A 21,639-nucleotide genomic window follows, 5' to 3' on the forward strand; every position below is an offset into this window, starting at 1 on the left:
TCCCGGTTTCCGGGAGTTGGGGACACCCACATTCCGCTGCCACCTCCCGGTCCCCGTGGGGCTGGGGACACCCACATTCCGCTGCCACCTCCCGGTCCCCGTGGGGCTGGGGACACCCACATTCCGCTGCCACCTCCCGGTCTCCGGGACCTGGGGACACCCACATTCCGGTGCCGCCTCTCCGTGCCCGCTGCGCGCCGGGGCTCAGCATCACCTGGGGCGGCGGAGCGGGACCCGGAGCCCGAGCCCGCCCCGCTCCGCGCTCCCCTCCCGGGCCCCTTCCCCGCACTCACCCTCCGTGCCGGGACGCCGGGATACCGGGACACCGGGACAGCGGGACAGCGGGATAGCAGGACACGGCAGCAGCAGGACAGCAGGACAGCGGGACACGGGAGCAGCAGGACAGCAGGACAGCGGGATGTTCGCCCCCGGCCGTGCGGGCGGCGCCGGCGGAGGAGGGGCGGGGGCCGGGGCCGGGGCCGGGGCGGAGCGGGCGGCTCGGACACGCCGTGCCCGCCCCCGGGGCGGTGGCACCTGCGGGCAGGGCGGGACCCGGACACCTGCGGGGACAGGGGGCGGCTCCCGAACCTCCCCGGGGGTCTTTGGAACTGGAACCTCCCCGACACCCCCGGCCCCGGGACCCAGGTATGTTTTCCATCAGAGCTCATCAGGGATCTTGATCCCGAACTACCGAATATTCTCATTTTAGGGTAACTACAGCTTCCCTTGGGATCAGCTCTGCTGGAAGGTAAATTTGCAGGGTTTCAGTTTGAGCTAAGAAGTGTTTGATTCAATAGTAGCAGCGTTGCGGTGGGTCTTTTCCTAGGGATGCGACTCCCATTCCTTTGTTTTCCCTGCGCTCTTGCGAAAGGTGGATCTTGGAAATGGATACAGTAATTTGTGCTGTTTTCATAGAGCTAATTAACTGCTGCAATCCCACATTCCGAAAACGAAATTGTAGGGATACACTTGCAAACAGTCTGCTCTTTAATTGAGTTCATCCTCCAGGCATGAGCTTTATCGAGGAGATCTTGAAGGGTGAATATTTTTTGACTCATGGAAAGAGCTCTGGCACCCTGCAGTGTTTGCCTTCCTCTGCAGGACTTTTGGGGAATGTTTGGACTTCCCACCTGCAGTCCTTAATATAAACCATCTCCACTGGAAAGCCTCTTCTTCCCGGGTGGAGCCATCCTCACCCGGCAGGAGCTTCTCAGAGGGTGAGGAAGTGCCTCTAATGCACTGAAACCAAAATTCGTCACAATCCAAAATTTATTCATCATTTTTAACAATCGACTCCAAGTTGCACTGGACTAATTTCCATGTCTGCTCATGTTTTTATGGTGCATAACCCACATAATCCTCATTAGGACTCTACTCAGCAGCAAAAAAGAGAGCAATCCATTCCTGCAGAAACCGGAATTTGCATTGCTGAGGAGAAAAGTAATGATTTAATTGTGAAATGCTCAGAGTTATAATTACTGGAAATAAGCTGTTTCTAAAGCTCCCAAGTATGACTTTAGGGAAGTGGCAAGGACACACGAATTTTACATAAACTGAGGGAAATATTCCTATAAAAATGGAAATACATGCACAAGGGAAGTGGAAGAGTCTCCCTGTCATCCTCCAGGCTAACGAAAAAGAGGAGGAAGAAGCAATATATCCATGGAGAGGTAGTAGAGATGATGAAATTATTTATTAAAAAAATTTAAAACTCTGCTGTGTTCATTCCCCAGTCACCCAAATCTTTTAATTAGTGCCCCTGGATCCCTGTCAGTGTCCAAAGCCAGGCTGGACAGGGCTTGGAGTAACCTGGGACAGTGGAAGGAGTCTCTGCCCATGGCAGAGGTGGAATGGGGTGAGCTTTAAGGTCCCTTCCAACCCAAACCAGTCTGGCATTTTATCATTTTGTGAATGACTTTGTACAGGTTCAGAAGGAAAGCTGAAATGCAGAGCATGGACTCAGCCCGCTTGGGAGTGTGAATGGGAATCTGGGAATATCCTGAGTGGGAAGGGACCCACAGGGTCATGGATCCAGCTCCTGTCCCTGCACAGACACCCCAAAGCCCCACCCTGGGCACCCCTGGCAGCGCTGTCCCAACGCTCCCGGAGCTCTTGGGAATGTGCCCATTCTCTGGGGAGCCTGGGCAGCGCCAGCACCCTCTGGGGAAGAGCCTTTCCCTGACAGCCACCCTAAACATGCCTGGACACAGCTCCAGCCATTCCCTCAGTCCTGTCCCTGTCACAGGGAGCTGTCAGTGCTGCACAGAGTGCCCTGTCCCGTGTCACACCAGGCCCACACGGCAGAGTTCAGTTCAGTTTTATTTTCCACTGTAACGGATTTCGAATGATACATCATGCAGTCTGCCAGTGTATCCATCCATCTCCGACAGAACTTCAGCAGGAAGATAAAAGACTTCTCTCCACGGGCTGGGGGGGAGGAGGAGGGTTCAGGTCTGCTATCAAGAGTTTAATACAGTTCAGCATCATTTGATGCAATGGCAAAAAAAAAAAATTTCCCCTTGTTACCAGCAAAACGTGTCCACCATTTATTTCTTTTTTTTTTGTTCGTTTTGTTTTTCTCTTTTTTTTTTCTCCTAAATTGAACACTACTGTAAAGATACACAGAGCCCAGAGAATACACATCTGCAGTACACGTTACACACTTTACAAACTAGACAGGGATAAATCTACAGCGTGCCTCAGCCCGTGGCTCCATCCCGCACAGCGGATGGTGCCGCTGCACGGCTCCTGCAGGCACCGGCAGGACAAGAGTCAAAGCAAGGGGAGATTCAGATTATCCTGCCCATTTGTTTCCCTCTTTTTTCCCCTGTGGAGGAGTACTTCAGTCATGGTTAGGTGAGGTATTTCTCCTCCAGCAAGGGGAATCTGATGAGCCCTTTTCTTTCGGACCTTCATCGCCGTTATTTAAACGGTTCTTCGAATGAAACCGTGTTCAAATTAAAATTCTTGATTTTGTTTCTTTTCAAGCCTTAGGGCAGGGTTAGATGGGATATTGGGAAGGAACGCTGTGAGGGTGCCCAGAGAAGCTGTGGCTGCCCCTGGATCCCTGGAAGCATCCAAGGCCAGGCTGGACAGGGCTTGGAGCAGCCTGGGACAGTGGAAAGTGTTCCTGCCATGGCAGGGGGTGGAATCAGCTGATCTTTAAAATCCCTTCCAACCAAACCATTCCATGATCCTATAATTTATAATGATTTCAGACAAATGTGCATCTTAGTCCATTAGGCTTTATAAAAGTGAATTTGAAAAGCTACTCAAGGCTCTGTGGGCAGGAATTGTTGTAGCAAAATTTTTTTGGTGACTTATTTTTAAGTTTTCGGTATCTTCAGGATAATCAAACTCTCACCCTTGTTGAGTTTAATACAAAACTTAAAAATGCATCAGCCAAGGTCTTTCCAAGCTTAAAACTTTCCTTGCTTTCCAGAAAACAAGTCGATGAAACGTGAACTCAAGGACAAACACAAGATATTTGAACATATCAATAAGAGAAGCTCAAGTGAGCCAGAAATACTTTTCAATTACTAGCAAAAAGAACAATATGCACTTTAGTTCCATCTGAAATCCGTTTTCCATTTGGGAATGGTATTTCCACCCCAATTTGTCCCATGCATGACATTTTTGGATGTGAAATTTCATTTGCACTGTACAAACCACAACTTTAAAAATGAGCCTGGAATAAATAGAACACAACACTCAAAGAGCAAAGAAAGGAAGATGGGGTCAGGAAACAGCAAGAGACAGGTTCTGACCTCTGCAGAGCAGATGTGTGGTTTTCCTTTCCAGATATAAAATGTGAAAGCCTTAGAAATGGTACAAAAGTTGAATATACAACACGCAGTACAAACTGAAGTTGCCTAATTAAAATAGGCTTCAAAAATAAAAATTGATACAAGCAGAGTATGTTCAACTGAGAATTCGTAATTTCCAACTATTAAACATCTCAGGTATTTAATTTTGAGGATTTTAGCCTAAGGCATCTTTGGGGCATTGCTGAAAGTCCTCCTGCAGTGTTGGTGCAAAAGGGAACTTGGAGAGACTTCATCGTTTTGCTGCTGGTGGCACTGACTGGCTGATCAGCACCAGCACGAGGAAGAGATGTCCAAGTTCACTTCCCCCTCAAGCTGCAGGGAGCTGGCAGAACTGTCCCCAAAAAAACTCCTGGCGATGCCTTGAGGAATCCAGACCTTTTTGTTGTCATGAATGCTGCATTTACAATAGAATTCCATACCAAACTCTGAGAGACGCAGCAAAAAGTTTGCCTACAGTACAAAAATCCTGAACAGCAAATAAGCTTGGGATCTTTTCCTAGAACCAAAACAAGGATTATTAATTCATAGTAGAAAGCTCAGCTCTCACCAGCTGGTAAGATAGCACAGAGTAGTTCTGAGTTAGTGATTTTATTAAAGATTGCATATGGCAAGTTCACAGTTCATTCTTCTGGCAGTGCACATGCACGTAACGAAAGAAAATATAAAACTTTGGAAAATACAAAATAAATTAAATACATGCAAATCTGCAACTTCATTAAATATGTTTAGCAAAATGCTTCCCCAAAATAGTGCAACATTAAAAAAACAAACAAACAAACAAAAACCAAAAAAACAGTTGAACTTAATTTAACTTACTTTGCAACACCCTAATTTCAGTAGAAAAAAATATCTAAAGTCAACTCACAATCTTCCAAAACGCTCTATGGAACTGAAGAGTTCTACACCTACACATTCAGAAATTTTAAAAAAAAATCCCAATCAATCTCAAATTAAAGAAGAGCAAACGTCTGCAAAAGAAGACCAGAGGGCTCCGCTCGGCCGGAGCCTTCCTGGAATTCCAGCTTCCTGGAGCCTTCCTGGAATGCCGGCTTCCTGGAGTCCCACCTGCCCCAGGAGATGGGGAGGAAAGGAGGGAGGGAGGGAGGGGGGAGGAGGAGGAGCAGCACCTTCTGCCTGCCAGCAGAACCTTCCCAAAGCAATTCCAGTGCCCCCTTGCTGGGAAGATGGAAATTTGCTGTCTGAGAGATCCAGGGAAGGCTTTTCCTTCCCTCTGGACCTTCCACAGGATGAGAGGATGTAGTGGCTTAAAAAGATATTCCCTTCCCCTGGAAATGTGCTCCTCACATCCCAGCAAAAAAATTCCCAAATTTGGTCTGCTAAGGACAGCTCGAGTGTACAACTCTCACCCCCTTTAGGATTTTTTTAAGGAAGGGTTTGGGGGATTTTATTTTTCTTTGTTCTGGTAGGGGACTGTTCCCTCTGGGATCTGAATTCCGGTGTGAACAGATCAGGGCTTGTCTGGGGAAAGGGGGAGGGGGGAGATGCTTGTCAGATTTTCCAAGGCAAGATTTCCACAGCATTCTGAAATCCTTCAAAAATTCCTAGGGAACAACTCTTACAAACATGTGGCTAAGCCATCCCACTCCAGGAAAACCCACCACTGTAGGGAGGACTACAAGGGAATAGGAGCTTAATTTTGAAACAGGTCACACAGATAAATTCATGGAACTACCAAACTTCAAATCCTACACCTATACTAACAGATTTCTCTGCATCCCGTTTGTTCTTTACCAGGTACTGCAATAAAGGTTATTTTATACAGTCCAAAGATTTTTTTTTTTTAATCAGGATATTACAAATGGTTCTTTGGGGAAATTTCCTTCTGAAAATGTTAAGCAGTAAAATTAAACCACATAGCAGCACATTTTCATCCCCTAAAAATATAAAATAATATGTATATTATACAGGAAATCAGTCATGACAGAGCACAATCACCTGCCTTTGATGGCACTTGGTCATTGAATAATTAATTCCTTGATGCCAGAAGTCGGGAATTACCGATGCCAACGGAGGACTCGGGAGAAAAAAACAAAAAGCATCACTCTGAGTGGAGAAGCCCCAACCTAAGCAGCGCCAAGGGGTCGTGGAATTCGGAGTGGCAGACTCCCTATCATCCTTACTGAGGTGGGAATGTTCCAGACACTGTACAAGGATCTGGAGGAGCTGAGCTGGACACTTCTGTACACGTGGAGATCCTACGAAGCTCGGAGTACCTGGAGCGGGGCGTCGCCGCGGCCGTGGGAAGCGCAGGATGGACAGGACGTGGACCGGGTTGGAGAAGGGCAAAAAAGAAACTAATGTGACTTAATGACAGTCCTTAACATGCTAAGTGGAACTGACCTGCCAGAGAGAGCGAGAAAAGGAAGGGAAGTTAGTGGATTTGGGGGATTAGAAGGCAGAGCGCCCAGACGGGATGGGCAGCAAACAAAGATCTGCAATCACGTTTTAAAAATTATGGAATTTGGGTCTCACAAAAAGAGCCAGTTCTCCTGATGGAATTTGCTCTCTGCTGCCTGCAGCCTGAATTATGCCTCACCCAAACACTGTGGGAAATGGATCTGTAGAAAATTCTCAATAAGTATTGCAATTCACACCATCGCCATCAAAACCCAACTATTTCCTAATCACAATACACTATAAACATTTCTTAGCCTATCAGCTTTTACCACACCATACTGCAAATGCCTAAAAGCCAACCATCTCAAATTACCCCTCATGAGTCCTAAGACAATACATCTTTCGTAGTTCTATTTCTCCAAAACCATCCTTTTACAAAACCATCCTTTAAAACTTGTTTCTATTTCCATTTCTCTCTCAACAATGTCTGTCCTATTCCACGGTATTTCTAAATCAACATTTCTTATCTTGAAGTTTACATACAGATACACACGATGTGAACCTTCTATTGAATTTTAAGAATTTTCTACAAATCCACTTCCCACAAACACCATCTAAAGGTCTAACTTTTTTTTCCCCCTTTAATTTTCTGTTCCTTTCATGGGATTTTTCTCTTGGCTCATTGCATGTGCTGAAGAGTGTGTTTATCTCATGGAATAAGGGGAGGGAAGTAACAGCAGCAGAATTTGAAAGTTATAAAATCAAAAGGATGAAAAAATAGAAATTCAAATCAATTCTTCTGTTCTCTGTCTCCTGACAGAGAGATATTTTCCTAATATATATACACATATATAAGGTAAGTGTTTACAGAAATACCTAAAATATTTTATATATAATGTCAGGATAATATTATAAAAATATACTGTATAATTTTATATATGCACATTAAACAAGCACATTTTATTAAAACCCACATTTCTTTCTCTTCCATCTGCTGGGTTAATCAATCATAACCACTCACCAGTCAAACAGCACTAAGTGTCTTTTATCTTTATGGTGAATAATGAATGAACACAAGATAAATCTCTCCTCAGCAAATGTTGGAACAGGAACTTCAATTTTATTTCTCTGCTGTTAAATGACTATAAAAGAGAGTTTTGTTCTAGTGCCAGCTGGGTAGAGCTGCCCCATTCCGAAGCACTTTCTGCAGAGCCTAGGAATGTCTCAACAATAATCAGGAAATAATCTGGATGAAGTTCTCCCTGCACTGGCAGCACCTTTACTAACACCCTTACTCAGACCCCCGGGTTTCCATCCAAGCTCAGAATTCAGGTGACTCAGATATTCCCAATTTTGGCAGCCAAATGGTTGGAATTTGCCAATAAAATTCTTAACCAAAGGACCAAAACTGAGGAGAACTGACCTTCTCCAATCACTTCCCAGCCCTCCTGGACTACGCCTTCCACACTTCTTTCTGGATGTGAGCAATAATCTAGAACACATTGTTGAAATGGTTTCATTCCAACCTCTAGGGCTGCCATTTGGTTTCCTGATTTTTTCCTAGTTCTTTTCCAGAAAGTCCATAACTTTATCCCAAGTCCATAACGTTATCCAGTTTCTCCTGAGACCTTCCATCTCCTTTTTCTCCAGCCTCATTTTCCCTGGTGCTCCTCTGCAACATGGCCTGAGCCTGCTCATCTCCACAGCCCTCAAATCTAAACCTCAGTGTCTGGTGAGTATTTTATGCCTCCTGATTGCTTTTCCTTGACTTCCACAGTCCTGCCTTGTTATTACAAACCCATCTGGTTTGAAGTGGGGTTATTTCATTAATACCTTTTATTAATCTACAGTTGTTCACTTGACAGCTGTGGCCTGTTTGAGTCTGACTCTTCCTTTCACTGCAGCTGGTGAATGACAAGGTGCGTTTATTTGAGGCAGGTGGCAGCTTTTCCCCCTCAGAGTAGCTGTTACAAGAAATGTTTAGAAATCTTTGACAAGGCTCTGTACCCCACTCTTTGCCAGGTCACAGAGGCGGGAATGCGATGAAGCAGATGGACAGAGGCACCTCACTCCTGAGGTGGAAAAGCCAATTCCAGACCAGAATGGACAAAACCACTCAGCAAAGCCTTGCCCTAATTTATCCACAGAGGAAATATTTGTTGCTGGAAGCTCATGGCAAACACAATGAGCAGGAACAATCCCCCAGCACAATAACAGCTTGAGTGTGGTGTGATGGATGCTTGGCATGCAAGCCTGACATGAAACATTCCCCAAAAAAAGCTAAAAACACCCAAGAATGCCTCGAGGAGACCACAGACCATGGAGAGAGTTGTGAGACAGAATTAATCCTCAAGGAAGGCAAAAAGCCAGACTTGGAGGGACAAGTTTGCTGTCCCCAGGCTGCTTTTCACAGCCACTCGCTGCCATCCAGCTCTTGGCATGTCTGTGGCATAAAGTGGTCATTTAAACACTGCAGATATAAAATTGCTCCAATAAGCATTTATTTATATTATAATATATATATAATATTTATAAAATCACTCCAATGAGCATTTAAAGAAAGAAATGGGAGGATGGAGTCCATGGAACAGTCTCCTAGGAATATGCTGCTCATCTTTTGCTTAGGAGAAACTCGCAAGCCCTGGCAATTAAAGTAAAATATTTAGGGTTTGGTTTTTTTTTCTTGAAGAGAACTAAGAGTGCCAAGTGTGCCAAATGGTGACACACAAATTTGAGTATGTCTCTTGCTGCCACTGAAAGCTGCTCTACCCCTATCCCAGGCTGGAGTATCCCAACATGGAAACACATCCATGGTACAGAAAGCAGAAGATGATGCTGGCAAAAGGAACCTCTGGATCTGTATTTTTACTACATGAGTTTCATACCTCTATGTATGAATGTCAGTCCAGATTTATCAGAGCAGTTTTTAAAAAGTTTGTAAGTGCTAAGTCATTAAAATAAAACCTCTCCTCAGCAGCTGGCAAAGCCACTTAACAGGCCCTCAATTAATGAGTATTGTAATTATCAGCAAACAACTACTAAAAATAGAAAAAAAATTACTGAAAAAATAAAAAAAAATCAAGATGAAATATAAGGGAACTGAGCAATCAGTGGGAGAAGAGGTGAGTACGTTACTCTGGCCTTACCTCTCGTTTATTTGGTGTTGTGGTAGTAGCTGGAGTTGGACATCCCTCCCCCTCGGATGGCGTGGACGGCCGTCGGAGAAGACGCTGGGTAGTGGCCAGGGCGGATGGGCTTGGCTGCACAGGGCAAGGAGGGACCAAACAAGACATTTTACCTTTCCCATTTCAGCTTCCCACCTCCCCTTCTCCTCCAAGGGAAATCCCACTGTTTCCCAACTCAGTGGTTTCTGTTCCAGCTGTGCAGAACACAGCACTCCCTGCTTTGGCCAACAACAAATACACCTGTTTTCCTGCTGGCAGATCATTTCTCCTGCTAGCAGATCCATTTTCCTGCTGGAAGAGCCCTTCCACCTTCCCATGCATTGGATCTGCAAAGATTATGGACTGTCCAACAACACGGGGAAGTCACTTGGTGGGCAGCGAGGCACTTTTTATGTCCAATTTACACCATTCCAGAAGATGTCAAGACAAAGTTTGGATGGCTCCCTACAAGAGGAAGCATTCAGGAGGTGACACTTTGTGCTGCATGATTCTCCCTCAGGATTTAATACCCCAATATTGTCATCTCCATCAAAACCATTATCCTTTTTAATCCCAACAAATCACTCCAAGAACTGCCCCATTCCTCTGTCGTGGGCACGCATTGCATTGTGCCTCGGAGATGTATCAATATCTGAAGTACAAAGGAAGATTTTTTTGGAATTAATTCACATGGAGGAGTAATCAGGGGGAAAAAAGAGAAATGGACAAGGTCCAGAAAGGCAAGGAAAGAATGAAAGCAGAGAGGGAGCATGTAGGGGGAGGAGGAGGAAGAAAGTGAGCGACTAATTTAAGGAGACAAGTTTTCAGGTCACTAGAAGGGCACACAAGACCCATTATGCCCTTTATTTACCCAGTGGAACAGCAGAGCCTCTTTAAACTCGAGGTGGGGCAAATTCCATGAACAAAACGAGGCCTTTGAAGATTCCTGTGCAGCAGAGGAGAAGCAGCCCCCACGTTTCGCTCCCTCCACTCAACCCCCAGCAGCCAGCCCGAGCCTGAAGCACGTGGGCAGCCCCTTTAGCTCCATGTCCTCACCAATTTGGGCAGAGTGTGCTCTCCGGGCCATGTTTTTGGCTCTCACGGCCTCCTTAATGCGATCCACCTCCTGCTGGTAGCGCTTGCGGTCGCGCATGGCGTTCTCCTTGGCCTCCTTCAGTGCACTCTCCAGGGCCTTAACTCGCTCTGCCGTAGCTCGAAGGCGTTTCTCCAGCTTAGGAAGCTCGCAACGAAGATCTGCATTATCACGTACCAGCTGCGGGGAGAGCCGTGCAAAGTGAAAGGAGGTAAAGGGAAAGGGGCGGAAATCCCCTCAGAGAAATGGCGGGAAACATCCCCTCACAGAGAGGAAACGCCGCCATGCTCTCCATGTGTCATGTACTAAAAGTAAACAGATTTATTCCAAAAATTAATGTGAAAAGCTTAGGTTAAAGAGAAATTTGGAATGTCCTGAGTTGGAATGGACCCACAAGGTCAAAAGAAAGTGATAAAAATCTCCTCAGAAAAATGGCGGGAAAAGTCCCCTCACACAGAGGAAACACCGCCATGCTGTCCATGTGCCATGTAGTAAAATTAAACCAATGAATAGCAAAAATTAATGTGAAAAGCTTAGTTTAAAGAGAAATTTAGAATGTCCTGAGTTGGAATGGACCCACAAGGTCAAAAGAAAGTGATAAAAATCTCCTCAGAGAAATGGCGGGAAAAGTCGCCTCACACAGAGGAAATGCCACCATGCTCTCCATGTGTCATGTAGTAAAATTAAACAGATTTGTTACAAAAATTAATGTGAAAAGCTTAGGTTAAAGAGAAATTTAGAATATCATTAATTAGAATGGACTCACAAGGTCAAAAGAAAGTGATAAAAATCTCCTCAGAAAAACGGCGGGAAAAGACGCCTCACGAGGCGGGAGGAAACACCACCATGCACTCCATATGTCATTTACTAAAATTAAACAGGTTTCTTCCAGAAACTAATGCAAAAATCTTAGTTTAAAGAGGAATTTAGAATATCCTGAGCTGGAATGGACCCACAAAGTCCAAAGAAAGTGGCAAAAATCTCCTCAGAAAAATGGCGGGAAAAGTTGCCTCACAAAGAGAAAATGCCCCATGCTGTCCATGTGTCATGTACTAAAATTAAACTGATTTATTCCAAAAATTAATGTGAAAAGCTTAGTTTAAAGAGAAATTTGGAATGTCCTGAGTTGGAATGGACCCACAAGGTCAAAAGAAAGTGATAAAAATCTCCTCAGAAAAACGGCGGGAAAAGTCGCCTCACGAGGCGGGAGGAAACACCACCATGCACTCCATATGTCATTTACTAAAATTAAACAGGTTTCTTCCAGAAACTAATGCAAAAATCTTAGTTTAAAGAGGAATTTAGAATATCCTGAGCTGGAATGGACCCACAAAGTCCAAAGAAAGTGATAAAAATCTCCTCAGAAAAATGGCGGGAAAAGTTGCCTCACAAAGAGGAAATGCTGCCATGCTCTCCATGTGTCATGTACTAAAATTAAACAGATTTATTCCAAAAATTAATGTGAAAAGCTTAGGTTAAAGAGAAATTTAGGATGTCCTGAATTGGAATGGACCCACAAGGTCAAAAGAAAGTGGCAAAAATCTCCTCAGAAAAATGGCAGGAAAAGTCGCCTCCCAAGGAGAGACAAAATGTCACCAGTTGCTCTCCATGTGCCATGTACTAAAAGTAAACTGATTTCTTCTAGAAATTAATGTAAAATTTTAGTTTAAAGAAAAATTTAGAATATCCTGAGCTGGAATGGACCCAACAAGGTCAAAAGAAAGTGGCAAAAATCTCCTCAGAGAAATGGTGGGAAAAGTCCCCTCACAGAGAGAAAACACCACCATGCTCTCCATATGTCTCCATATGTACTAAAATTAAACAGATTTATTCCAGAAATTAAACAGAAATTTAGGATGCCCTGAGTTGGAATGGACACACAAGGATCAAGTCCAGCTCCTTACCCCACACAGGGCACCCCAACAATCCCACCCTGTGCCTGAGAGCATCGTCCAAGCTGAGTCTTACTCACAAAATTCACTTTTCTGGCTGAGGAGTGATATTCATTTAAACTGTCCAAAAAGACCAGAGAAAAACAGAGTTTATTCCAATCAACAAGATTCCCCATAGCTGATCCCGTATGATGAGAACTCCAGGATCAACCCTACTACTGCAGAGCACTTGACAGCCAGATTTCCTTCTCTACACATCCAAAACTGCAGCAGAAACTCTGCATTTCCTCAGAACAGAGAAATCTCCAGGATTTTGCAAGTCCTGGATCACCTCATTATTTTAAAATAATAATGCTTGAATATGTCTTACAGACAACACCAGGGATCACCCCAAATTCATCACTTCTGATGCGTTCACCTGTGTGCTCCCTACTCAGCCATGTGGGAAAACCGGCAACTCCACTGAGAAATGATTTTTAGGCCTGTAACTACAAATATAATGATGATATGAAACTTTGAATTTGTGCACTTCCTCAGTTTAACATGAACCTGAACGAGGTCTATCAATGATACAAATCACATCTGACCTCCCATGCAGCAACAGCCAAGAGAGGATTGATTTTTAATAAACACAAAACTGATGCAAACAGGCAGAAAATCCAGCACAATTTCTCCTGAACAGATTACACCACTGCTGGAAGTCAACAGAAATCTGCTCCAAAGGAGTGACTCTCCCTCTTCTGGAGAGAAAAGTGGATTAACAACCACATTAATAATACAGCAAAGCAACAGCATGTCCTGACATTCACACGTTGTTTAACAATCAGAGCATTTTACACCTGCTGGGCCAGGCTTAGTGCTGGAGAAAAACACAAACAAGCTAAAAAAACATTGTCACAATGTGCTTTTTCTGCAAGGGCTGAACCCTTGTTGTGTGAAATACTTATGACACAAAATCCTAGCAGGATGGTATCAAGTCCAATGTCACTTTTCTCTGCAAGTTTCCTACAAGATGTGGATTTCAAGTTGATTTTGAGTAAATACACGCTAATGAGAGCTATAAAAATCCATCTTTGAAAACCCAGCAGATGCATGAAACGAGCGCAAAAAAAAAGGCAAAATGGTAAAAGAAAAACCACTCTGAACATGTCCCAGTTTCCACATTTAGAAAGTAGGTCTTGAAACCATCTGTTTCCTGGGAATGTGAAAACCCCAAACCTTAGCAGACACTTGTCACAGTCCAGCACTTCCTGCTCTTTGGGCACTTCCACAGGAGTAATTAAAGCAAATCTGGGAGTGTGGGTCACTGATACAGCTCAGGAGAGTGCAGTGCAGAGTGTTATGCCACTGCTCAGAAAAGAAATCAAAACAGCTTTAGTGCTTTGTGGTGTGCACCTGAGCAGTGGGACACAGCTCCAGCATAGTGGGAGAGGAGATTTTAGACAGAAATTCTTCCTGTGAGGGTGGGCAGGTCCTGGCACAGGGTGCACAGAGAAGCTGGGGCTGCCCCTGGATCCCTGGAGATGTCCAAGGCCAGGCTGGACAGGGCTTGGAGCTGCCTGGGATGGGGAAGGTGTGGGACATGGCAGGATGGGCTTTAATTCCACATCTGGGATGGTGTGAAACTGGAATTCCATGAAGGAGGGAGGACACACAAATGGACAGGCCCAGAAATTACCATCCTCAGCAGCCCAGGGAGGCACCAGCCCTTCAGCTGCACAGAAAACCCCAATTCCACTGTTTTCATTGAAAACTCTGCTGGTTGAATCCACTCCAACCACCTCCAAGGTGCTCTGAGCAGCTTCAGGCCAGGAGTCAAATTGGGGATGCACAATCCATCCAGAAAACAGCTATTTTTATGTGTTTCCTAGTGCCAAAACAGATATGTTCTCACAGGAAAAAAAATGTCCTTATTTACCACATTCCTAGAAGTACAGAAAGTGGGAAGAGCAGCTCTAACTCCTGATTCCAAGGAGTTTAGTGGGTACCTTTTCCTCAGACAGGTTACCTTCCAAATTTCCCCTTGTAAATATTCAAAAAGTGCAAGTTTTGATGGAGACAGGGAAGGAGGGAAAGGGGGGAAGAAGGGAAAGGAGGAAGAAGGACAGGAAGGATAGGAGGGAAAGGGGGCAAAGGAGAGAGGAGGGAAGGAGAGAAAGGAAGGAAGGTGGAAAGGAGGGGGAAAAAGGAGGGGAAAAAAAGGAGGGGAAAAAAAGGAGGGGACAAAAAGGAGGGGACAAAAAGGAGGGGCCAAAAAGGAGGGGCCAAAAAGGAGGGGCCAAAAAGGAGGGGACAAAAAGGAGGGGACAAAAAGGAGGGGACAAAAAGGAGGGGACAAAAAGGAGGGGACAAAAAGGAGGGGACAAAAAGGAGGGGACAAAAAGGAGGGGACAAAAAGGAGGGGACAAAAAGGAGGGGACAAAAAAGGAGGAGGAAAAAGAAGTCTTTACCTGTTTGTGAACCTTTGTAAGTTGTTCCAGGTTGTTCTCAAGAAAGGAAATTTTCTGCTTCTGCGCAGCGCTTCCACCTCCATCATCACTATCCAGTTCAACACTCTGCACACAAAATTGCAGCACTCAGCAAAGCCAGGCACAAACTCAAGGGGAGGCTCAGCTCTTTGGCAAATCTGAGCTCCCCAAAGGAAGAAAAGTCTTACAGAGCTTCAAATTTAGGAGAAATTATTTTAACTCTTTGTTTGATTATTAGGAATCGCATTTCCCCTTACACAAAAAAAAAAAAAGCTATATTTTACTGAACAAGTATGGGGGAATCCTGAATAGGAAAGTCAAGTTATAAATAGTTATAGTTAAAATCAAGTTATAAATAATTTCTAAAGCTCATCATCTTTGAGAATTTTGTAGCTGAACTGCACTGGATAAATTCACTTCCCTCACCCACCAACATTTTCCTTATCAAATTAGGACCAAATAAAAGCTGATAAACATCAGAACAGTTTTAATCCTGTTTCTCACTGCTACTAAAAAAGACAGGATCCCATTTTGTACATGCATGCACTAAAGGCTTCCAGCAAATCACAAGAATGCTGCACATAAAGGAGAAGATTTGGGTTTAAAAGAGCAGAGTTTTACTTTTTTAACGCGGGTGGTAAGATCCTGGACAAACAGTTTGCGCAGATTGTGAAGAGTCTGAAGCTCCCTTGCCTGGAATAAAAGTAACAAAACAATAATTTTTAGAAAAGCACAAATGACTGGGACATAGTAGATGCTCTGGTGTAAAAGTTCTCCTTGGATTTGAATTGGTAAGAGGAGAAAAGAACTCTGGATTTTCTCTCTAGGAATCACTTTGAATACCACAAAATAAACCCCACCCAGCCCCAAAACCACACTGAAGAGAGCAATTTCTCCAAAATTGGTAAAAACAACATTTTTTAATTTTAATTTAGGTAGTTCAAAGCTGTTGACTCAAAAATTAAAATATGTATCACCAGAGTATACAGATATAGGGGGGAAAGCTGAATAAAGTGTATTTAAGACCTACCACTGTTTCCTCCAGCCCTTTAAGGTCTTCTCTTGCTTGTTCCCTTTTATCATTAAGGAGTCTGGAAGGATCACAACATGGAACAAAAATCAGTCACAATAAACAGAGGAGAATCAACCAGCATCCACCTGGAGCACAGGTGCACATCTGCAGTGGCAGCAAATTGCACATCTCTAATTATGCTTTTGGTTGCCCCAAATATCCAATTTTATCACCTGGAAGGGTTAAGTTACCACCTCCATCTTTGTGTCCACACATAGGATTTTTCTCTTATTTCCAGGAAAGGCTTTTTACTCAAACATCTGATTTAAACCCCTCCAAAAATCAACAAACCCCACCAAAAATTCCCAATTTCTTTCATGCTTGTTTTGCTGTGTATTAAGGAATGAGAGATTTAAGACTTGCTGGGATATTTATAAAATCAAAACTCTCATGAACTCTTTTTGATAGTCATCAAAGCTACTATTAAAAAGCCTGTGGTATAAAAATAGAGAGTAACTGGTAATTATTTATTAGTAGCTCCTGCTGACTTTGCTACGAAAATCATATTTTCAGTGTGAATGTTCCAACACAAATCCCTCTCTCTAGCACATTTTCCACACATGGAGATGTTCAGGGATACCAAACCGTGCACTTACATGAGCTTTTCCAGTTTCATTTCTCTTTCCTGGTCCTCAATTTTTAATTTATCATAATCAGCACTCAGCTTCTCCTGTTCCAGCTGCAGCTTCTGGTTCATGCTGGAAATGTGAAAGGAAAAGTCAGCCCAGCTCAGGAGGAAGGGAGGGTAAATCTCCACAAACAAAATGGGATTGGGCAGAGGAAAAGTCAAGCTGTAGCTCTCTACTGAAGAGCTCTGGAAAAAATGAAGCATAAAGAACCTGAAGGACATTATTTTAAAATATTGGAGGGCTAAATTCAGTGGTTTGCTTTGTTTGCCTTAAAGGAGGGCCCAAATTGTTGTTGGTATCTTTCTGCCTTGCTTCCTCATTTCCCTACAAATCTTTGGCCACACAATAAAGATGATAAAATAACAGCTAGAGTTTAGAAAAAGAAGAACACAGGAGCAAAGCATAACAGAGTCACATTAGTGAGTGAGGAAAAAAATATAAACATGTGTGAAAATGGGAGCTGTTGGAGTCACCCAGACTCTCAGAAGGTCTGGGGCAGGACTGGCTGCTGTGAGAATCTCAAAACCTTCCTGGGGATGTGGTTCAGTGGTGCCTGAACTTGATGACCTGAAAGGATTTTCCAACCCAAATGATCCCATGATCCTTTAAAACCTGCTCTCCTCCAAGCTCCTCTCACCTCCTGACCTGCAGGTGCAACATCACCCTTTTCTATAAACTCCCTATAATTTTATGGCCTTGTTAAAGCTCCCCAATAAAGAATTAGGCACTGTAATCCACCCTGCAAAATAATTACAGGGTTGGCTGCTGCATGTAAGGGCAGAACTCGCAAAGAAACATCAATCAAACCTCACAAAACCAAACCCAAAGCATCCCAGGGCAGAGCAGGGCTGGAGAGAGTGAACTTACTCCCTGATTTCATCGATGATTTTCTGCTTCTCTTCGATCTCATCCCTCAGCCTGGACAGCTGCTTCTGGTGGGCTTCCCTGTGGCTCTCCATCTGCTGCTCCAGAGCCTTCTGCAAACACAGAGCTGGGATCAGAGCAGCCCAGGGACACACAGCCCCCTCCCACCCAGCCTCTGGATGTGAGGGAAAACACCAAACCCATTCAGGAGTCTGCCTGGCGTTTCCTTCTGTCACCACTGAACTCTGGGCCCGCTCATCCAACCTTTTGATTCCGTTTTTAGCAACAGATGTACAACAATTTTGACTCATTTTCTTGCAAAAAGTGCCCCATGAAAACCCAGGGCTTGGCCAGAAATGCCACTGATTTTACACCAATCCTCTTTTATTTCCCCTGTTTATTCACCCAGGAAATACTTGTACAGCTCTACCTGTGACAGAAATAAAACCTAAACCTCTGAGAATTGTTTATCCACAGCCCTGCTATGGAAATTGGTTTTTAAATTTAAGTTCTAGGAGAAAATATGCCTCAAGCAACAGGAAAAACTCAATTTATGTCTTTAGACTGCTAACACAAACTTTGCTTTTTTCCTTGGAGCTGTAAGGTACAATCACTTAAATCACAACTGCTTTAATCACTTTACAACTCCTTTCATCAGTTAAAATTTTAATAATGGAGGGAAAAGTTCTGCAGCTGGCAAACCTCTATCACTGTCCTTGTAAAACTGTATTTTTCCTTGCCTGCAATGTGCAAACCCATCAGAGCAACTCATTATTGCAAACATTTCCTGGCATTCCAAAAGAAAAATACCAGAAAACCGGTTTATATATTTTATTATTATTCCCAGGAGACAATCAGAATTCCAGCAGAACTTTGGGGAAGCAGCCTCTTTTAAAATCAAATTTATAAGTACCTAAATGATATTAACCCCAGCAGCCTCATTCACTACTGAGCAAATTGACTTCCAGCAGAGCTCCAGCAGCAAAAAATTAGTGTAACACAGAGGTGAATCAATGTAATTTTTACCATGTGAACAGGAAGACAAAATTCCACCCCAAGGAACAATCTCAAAAGTTCCACTGTGCCAAGCTACCTTCATCTCCTCTGCATCCTGGAGTCGTGTCAGGTGCTCCTTCTCCTTGTCCTTGAAGCTGACTTCGTGCATCTTTTCTGTTTAAAGGTGGAAATGGTTTCAATTTTAAATTTAAATTTTAGATTTTTCAATAAGTTTAATTTATTCCCGGAGATGGAATAAAGATTCTGCTCTAACAATGCAGGAGATGATAAAATAAAATTAAAAAAAGAAAGCCTTGTCCCCACCTGCTGCTTCCCCAGAGAGGGAAAATCCCTTGTGCAGAAATCCAGAATGATTTCAAGGCTGCAAGGTTATAAATTGATATAACCCAGGAGCTTAGCAAAGCTACAAGATCTTCTTTTGATACCTACACATTTTCCACATTAAACTGGAAGGGGAAAGAACTGAAGTCAGCTGGGAAAGACGCAGCTTGGCACATCTGAGGGAAGCAGCTTTGCTAGGAACAAGGCAGGGATGTTGCAGAGGGACAAGTGAAATGTAGATAAATCCTTATTTCACAGAAATCCAGAATTGCACAGAATATTCAGCAGGACTGACTGGTGCTGTTTGGGGAAGGCTCTGTGTGGGGGTTTTGTGTTTCTCACATCATCAAGACACAGAACTGCGTCTCCTAAGAGGGAATGGCGAGACCCAGAGCGGTACCTTGAGCGCGCAGCTTGGCCAGCTCCTCGTTGAGGGAGTCCTGGGACTCCTCCAGCTGCCTCCTCTTCTGCTCCATGTTCTGCATGTAGTCTGTCAGGGATTTGATCTTGGCCTCGTGCTTCAAAGGCAAGGAACAGCCGTGAGAGGGAGGAGCACAGCCCTGCCCCGGGACAACTGGCCCGTGGGAGGGAAAGGAAACAGAGAATTGCCACAGCCAGAGGGGATGGCTGGGAGAGCTCACAGCAGAATGGCTGGGAAGGAGCTGAGAGAGAGCCTATACTATACTATACTATACTATACTATACTATACTATACTATACTATACTATGAATATACTATGAATATAATATAATATACTATACTATACTATACTATGAATATAATATAATATACTATACTATACATATAATATAATATAATATAATATAATATAATATAATATAATATAATATAATATAATATAATATAATATAATATAATATAATATAATATAATATAATATAATATAATATAATATGTAATATGATATAATATAATATGTAATATGATATAATGTATAGTGTAATATAATATACTATAGTGTACTATAATGTAATGCATATGATATGATATATGTGAGATATATGATATATGATATGATATAGTATATATGTGATATATGATATGCTATATAATGAAATGAGATGGATGATATTATATGAAATTATATGAATATGATATGAAATTATGTGGATATGATATGATATGGATATGATATGGATATTACTGATATGACATGATATGATACCATATAATATCAGCCTTCTGAAAACTTAAAGTCAAATTCTCCCCATCCCAAACCCTCCCAGCAGCCCAGCTGGGAGGGCCCCAGGGCCGGGGGCAGGCAGGGGCAGACCCACCTGGGAGATGAGGAGCTGGCAGGCCGCTAGCTCCCTCTCGCTGGCGTTCATCTTCCTGTTGGAGTCCATCTGGGCACTCTCCAGCTGCTTGCTCCTGTTCACCAGGGACTTCACCTCCGACTTCATCTTGCTGATGTAGAGCCTGGCCATGGTGAACTCCTCCTCGATCACCCCGTTCACATCTGCCAACTGAGCACACAGGGATGGCCGGCTGCTCGCCCCAGAGCCGCTCCTGCCCCGGGAGCCAGCCTGCAGGCTGGGGCTGGGCTCTGGCACGGCTCCACAGGCCAGGGGGCATTTCAGAAAGAGACTTTGGAGCAGGGGAGAAGAGCGTAACTTACTTCTGAAAACTTAAAACTTGCATTTGGAGGACAAAAATATCAGAATTGGGATCTTTTCACAAAGAAATGAGTGCTTATTACATTAAGGAGGTATCATCCTGCAGAATTTTTTGTTTGATTTGTCCTTTGATCTTGTATATTTTATTTTTATTGGATGTTTCACATTTGTGTGAAGGGATATCATATAGGGATATCATATCCAGGCATTAGTGTGGATATCAGGGAAAGACTCTTCCCCCAGAGGGTGCTGGCGCTGCCCAGGCTCCCCAGGGAATGGGCACATTCCCAAGAACTCCAGGAGGGTTGAGACAGCACTGCCAGGGGTGCCCAGGGTAGGATTTTAGGGTGTCTGTGCAGGGCCAGGAGCTGGACCAATGATCCCGTGACTCCCTTCCAGCTCAGGATATTCCACTGAGGAGCTGTGCAGGTTCTTCCTGAGCAGTAACACAGCTCAACTTCATCTGCTTCCCCTTTTTTACCCAGCACTGCCAAGGGGAAGGGAACATGTGCAGCTTCTTCTCCCAAAAATCCTGAAAAATGACACTTCTTCCAAAATTTTCAGTCTGCTCTGAGATTAGACACACTTGGAAAAGATGATAATCGCCAACAAATTTGAAATTACTCTCTAAAAGCTCCTCAGTCTGGCCTGATTTCCACTGGCAGCTGTCCCCTGAAGTGCTGACATCTCAGTTCCTACAAAAACTTGTACCAAACTGCCTCTGCCTCCATTTGCAGAGATTTCCTCTCCCAGCCCCTGCTCCTGCGGCCACCAGAGGCTGCTGTGACATCTCCAAAGGCTGCAATCTGCAGCACCACAGGGACAGCAGGGATTGTCCTCTGCAGCAGGACAGGCTGGAGCTCCTGCTGCCCTAAGAGAGCCTCGGCAGGACGACAACCAAAAGTGAACTAAGAGAAACAAAAATGTATTGCAAGGAGTTTTCATATATCTCAAAAATGAACTTAGCCACCTTCAACCACTGCTATTTTCCACGTGGTTTTAAATAGACAAGGATGGCATTAACACCACCACGGAGATTTTTCCAGGCCATGGGAAGTTTCCATCACTGCCATTTAGCAATGACCATACAAATATTTTCTCTGAAATCATCATTTTGTTCTTCTACAAATGTGACAAAGTGAGCAGCCACCTCCTCTACTGTATCCCCAAACCACACAGAGCCACACAAAGGCAAACCTCAAAGCAGGGCTGACCAAAATGTGCACCAAACTTCAGATCAAAAACTGGCCACCTCAGAAGTCAATATTTGCATATTCTGGGAATTCTGAGTCATGC

At 43.8% G+C, this 21,639-nt stretch overlaps 1 protein-coding gene across 1 annotated transcript in view; it reads right to left on the reverse strand.

Moving 5' to 3' along the window:
* Positions 1-6,094: 6,094 nt before the first annotated feature.
* KIF5C (kinesin family member 5C) overlaps positions 6,095-21,639 on the reverse strand; it is a gene marked incomplete at its 5' end in the record, with an annotated part of 69,224 nt that continues 53,679 nt past the window's right edge. Inside the window, 11 exons of the mRNA XM_084209147.1 lie at positions 6,095-6,188; positions 9,332-9,445; positions 10,406-10,622; positions 14,785-14,889; positions 15,424-15,495; positions 15,833-15,893; positions 16,471-16,572; positions 17,371-17,480; positions 18,461-18,537; positions 19,106-19,223; positions 20,005-20,193. Of these exons, the coding sequence (XP_084065273.1) occupies positions 9,339-9,445; positions 10,406-10,622; positions 14,785-14,889; positions 15,424-15,495; positions 15,833-15,893; positions 16,471-16,572; positions 17,371-17,480; positions 18,461-18,537; positions 19,106-19,223; positions 20,005-20,193 (1,158 nt within the window). The 3' untranslated portion in view covers positions 6,095-6,188; positions 9,332-9,338. The remainder of the gene's footprint in view (positions 6,189-9,331; positions 9,446-10,405; positions 10,623-14,784; positions 14,890-15,423; positions 15,496-15,832; positions 15,894-16,470; positions 16,573-17,370; positions 17,481-18,460; positions 18,538-19,105; positions 19,224-20,004; positions 20,194-21,639) is intronic.

The sequence above is a fragment of the Fringilla coelebs genome (genome assembly GCF_963513975.1).
Source record: "Fringilla coelebs genome assembly, chromosome: 7".
Lineage (NCBI taxonomy): Eukaryota > Metazoa > Chordata > Aves > Passeriformes > Fringillidae > Fringilla > Fringilla coelebs.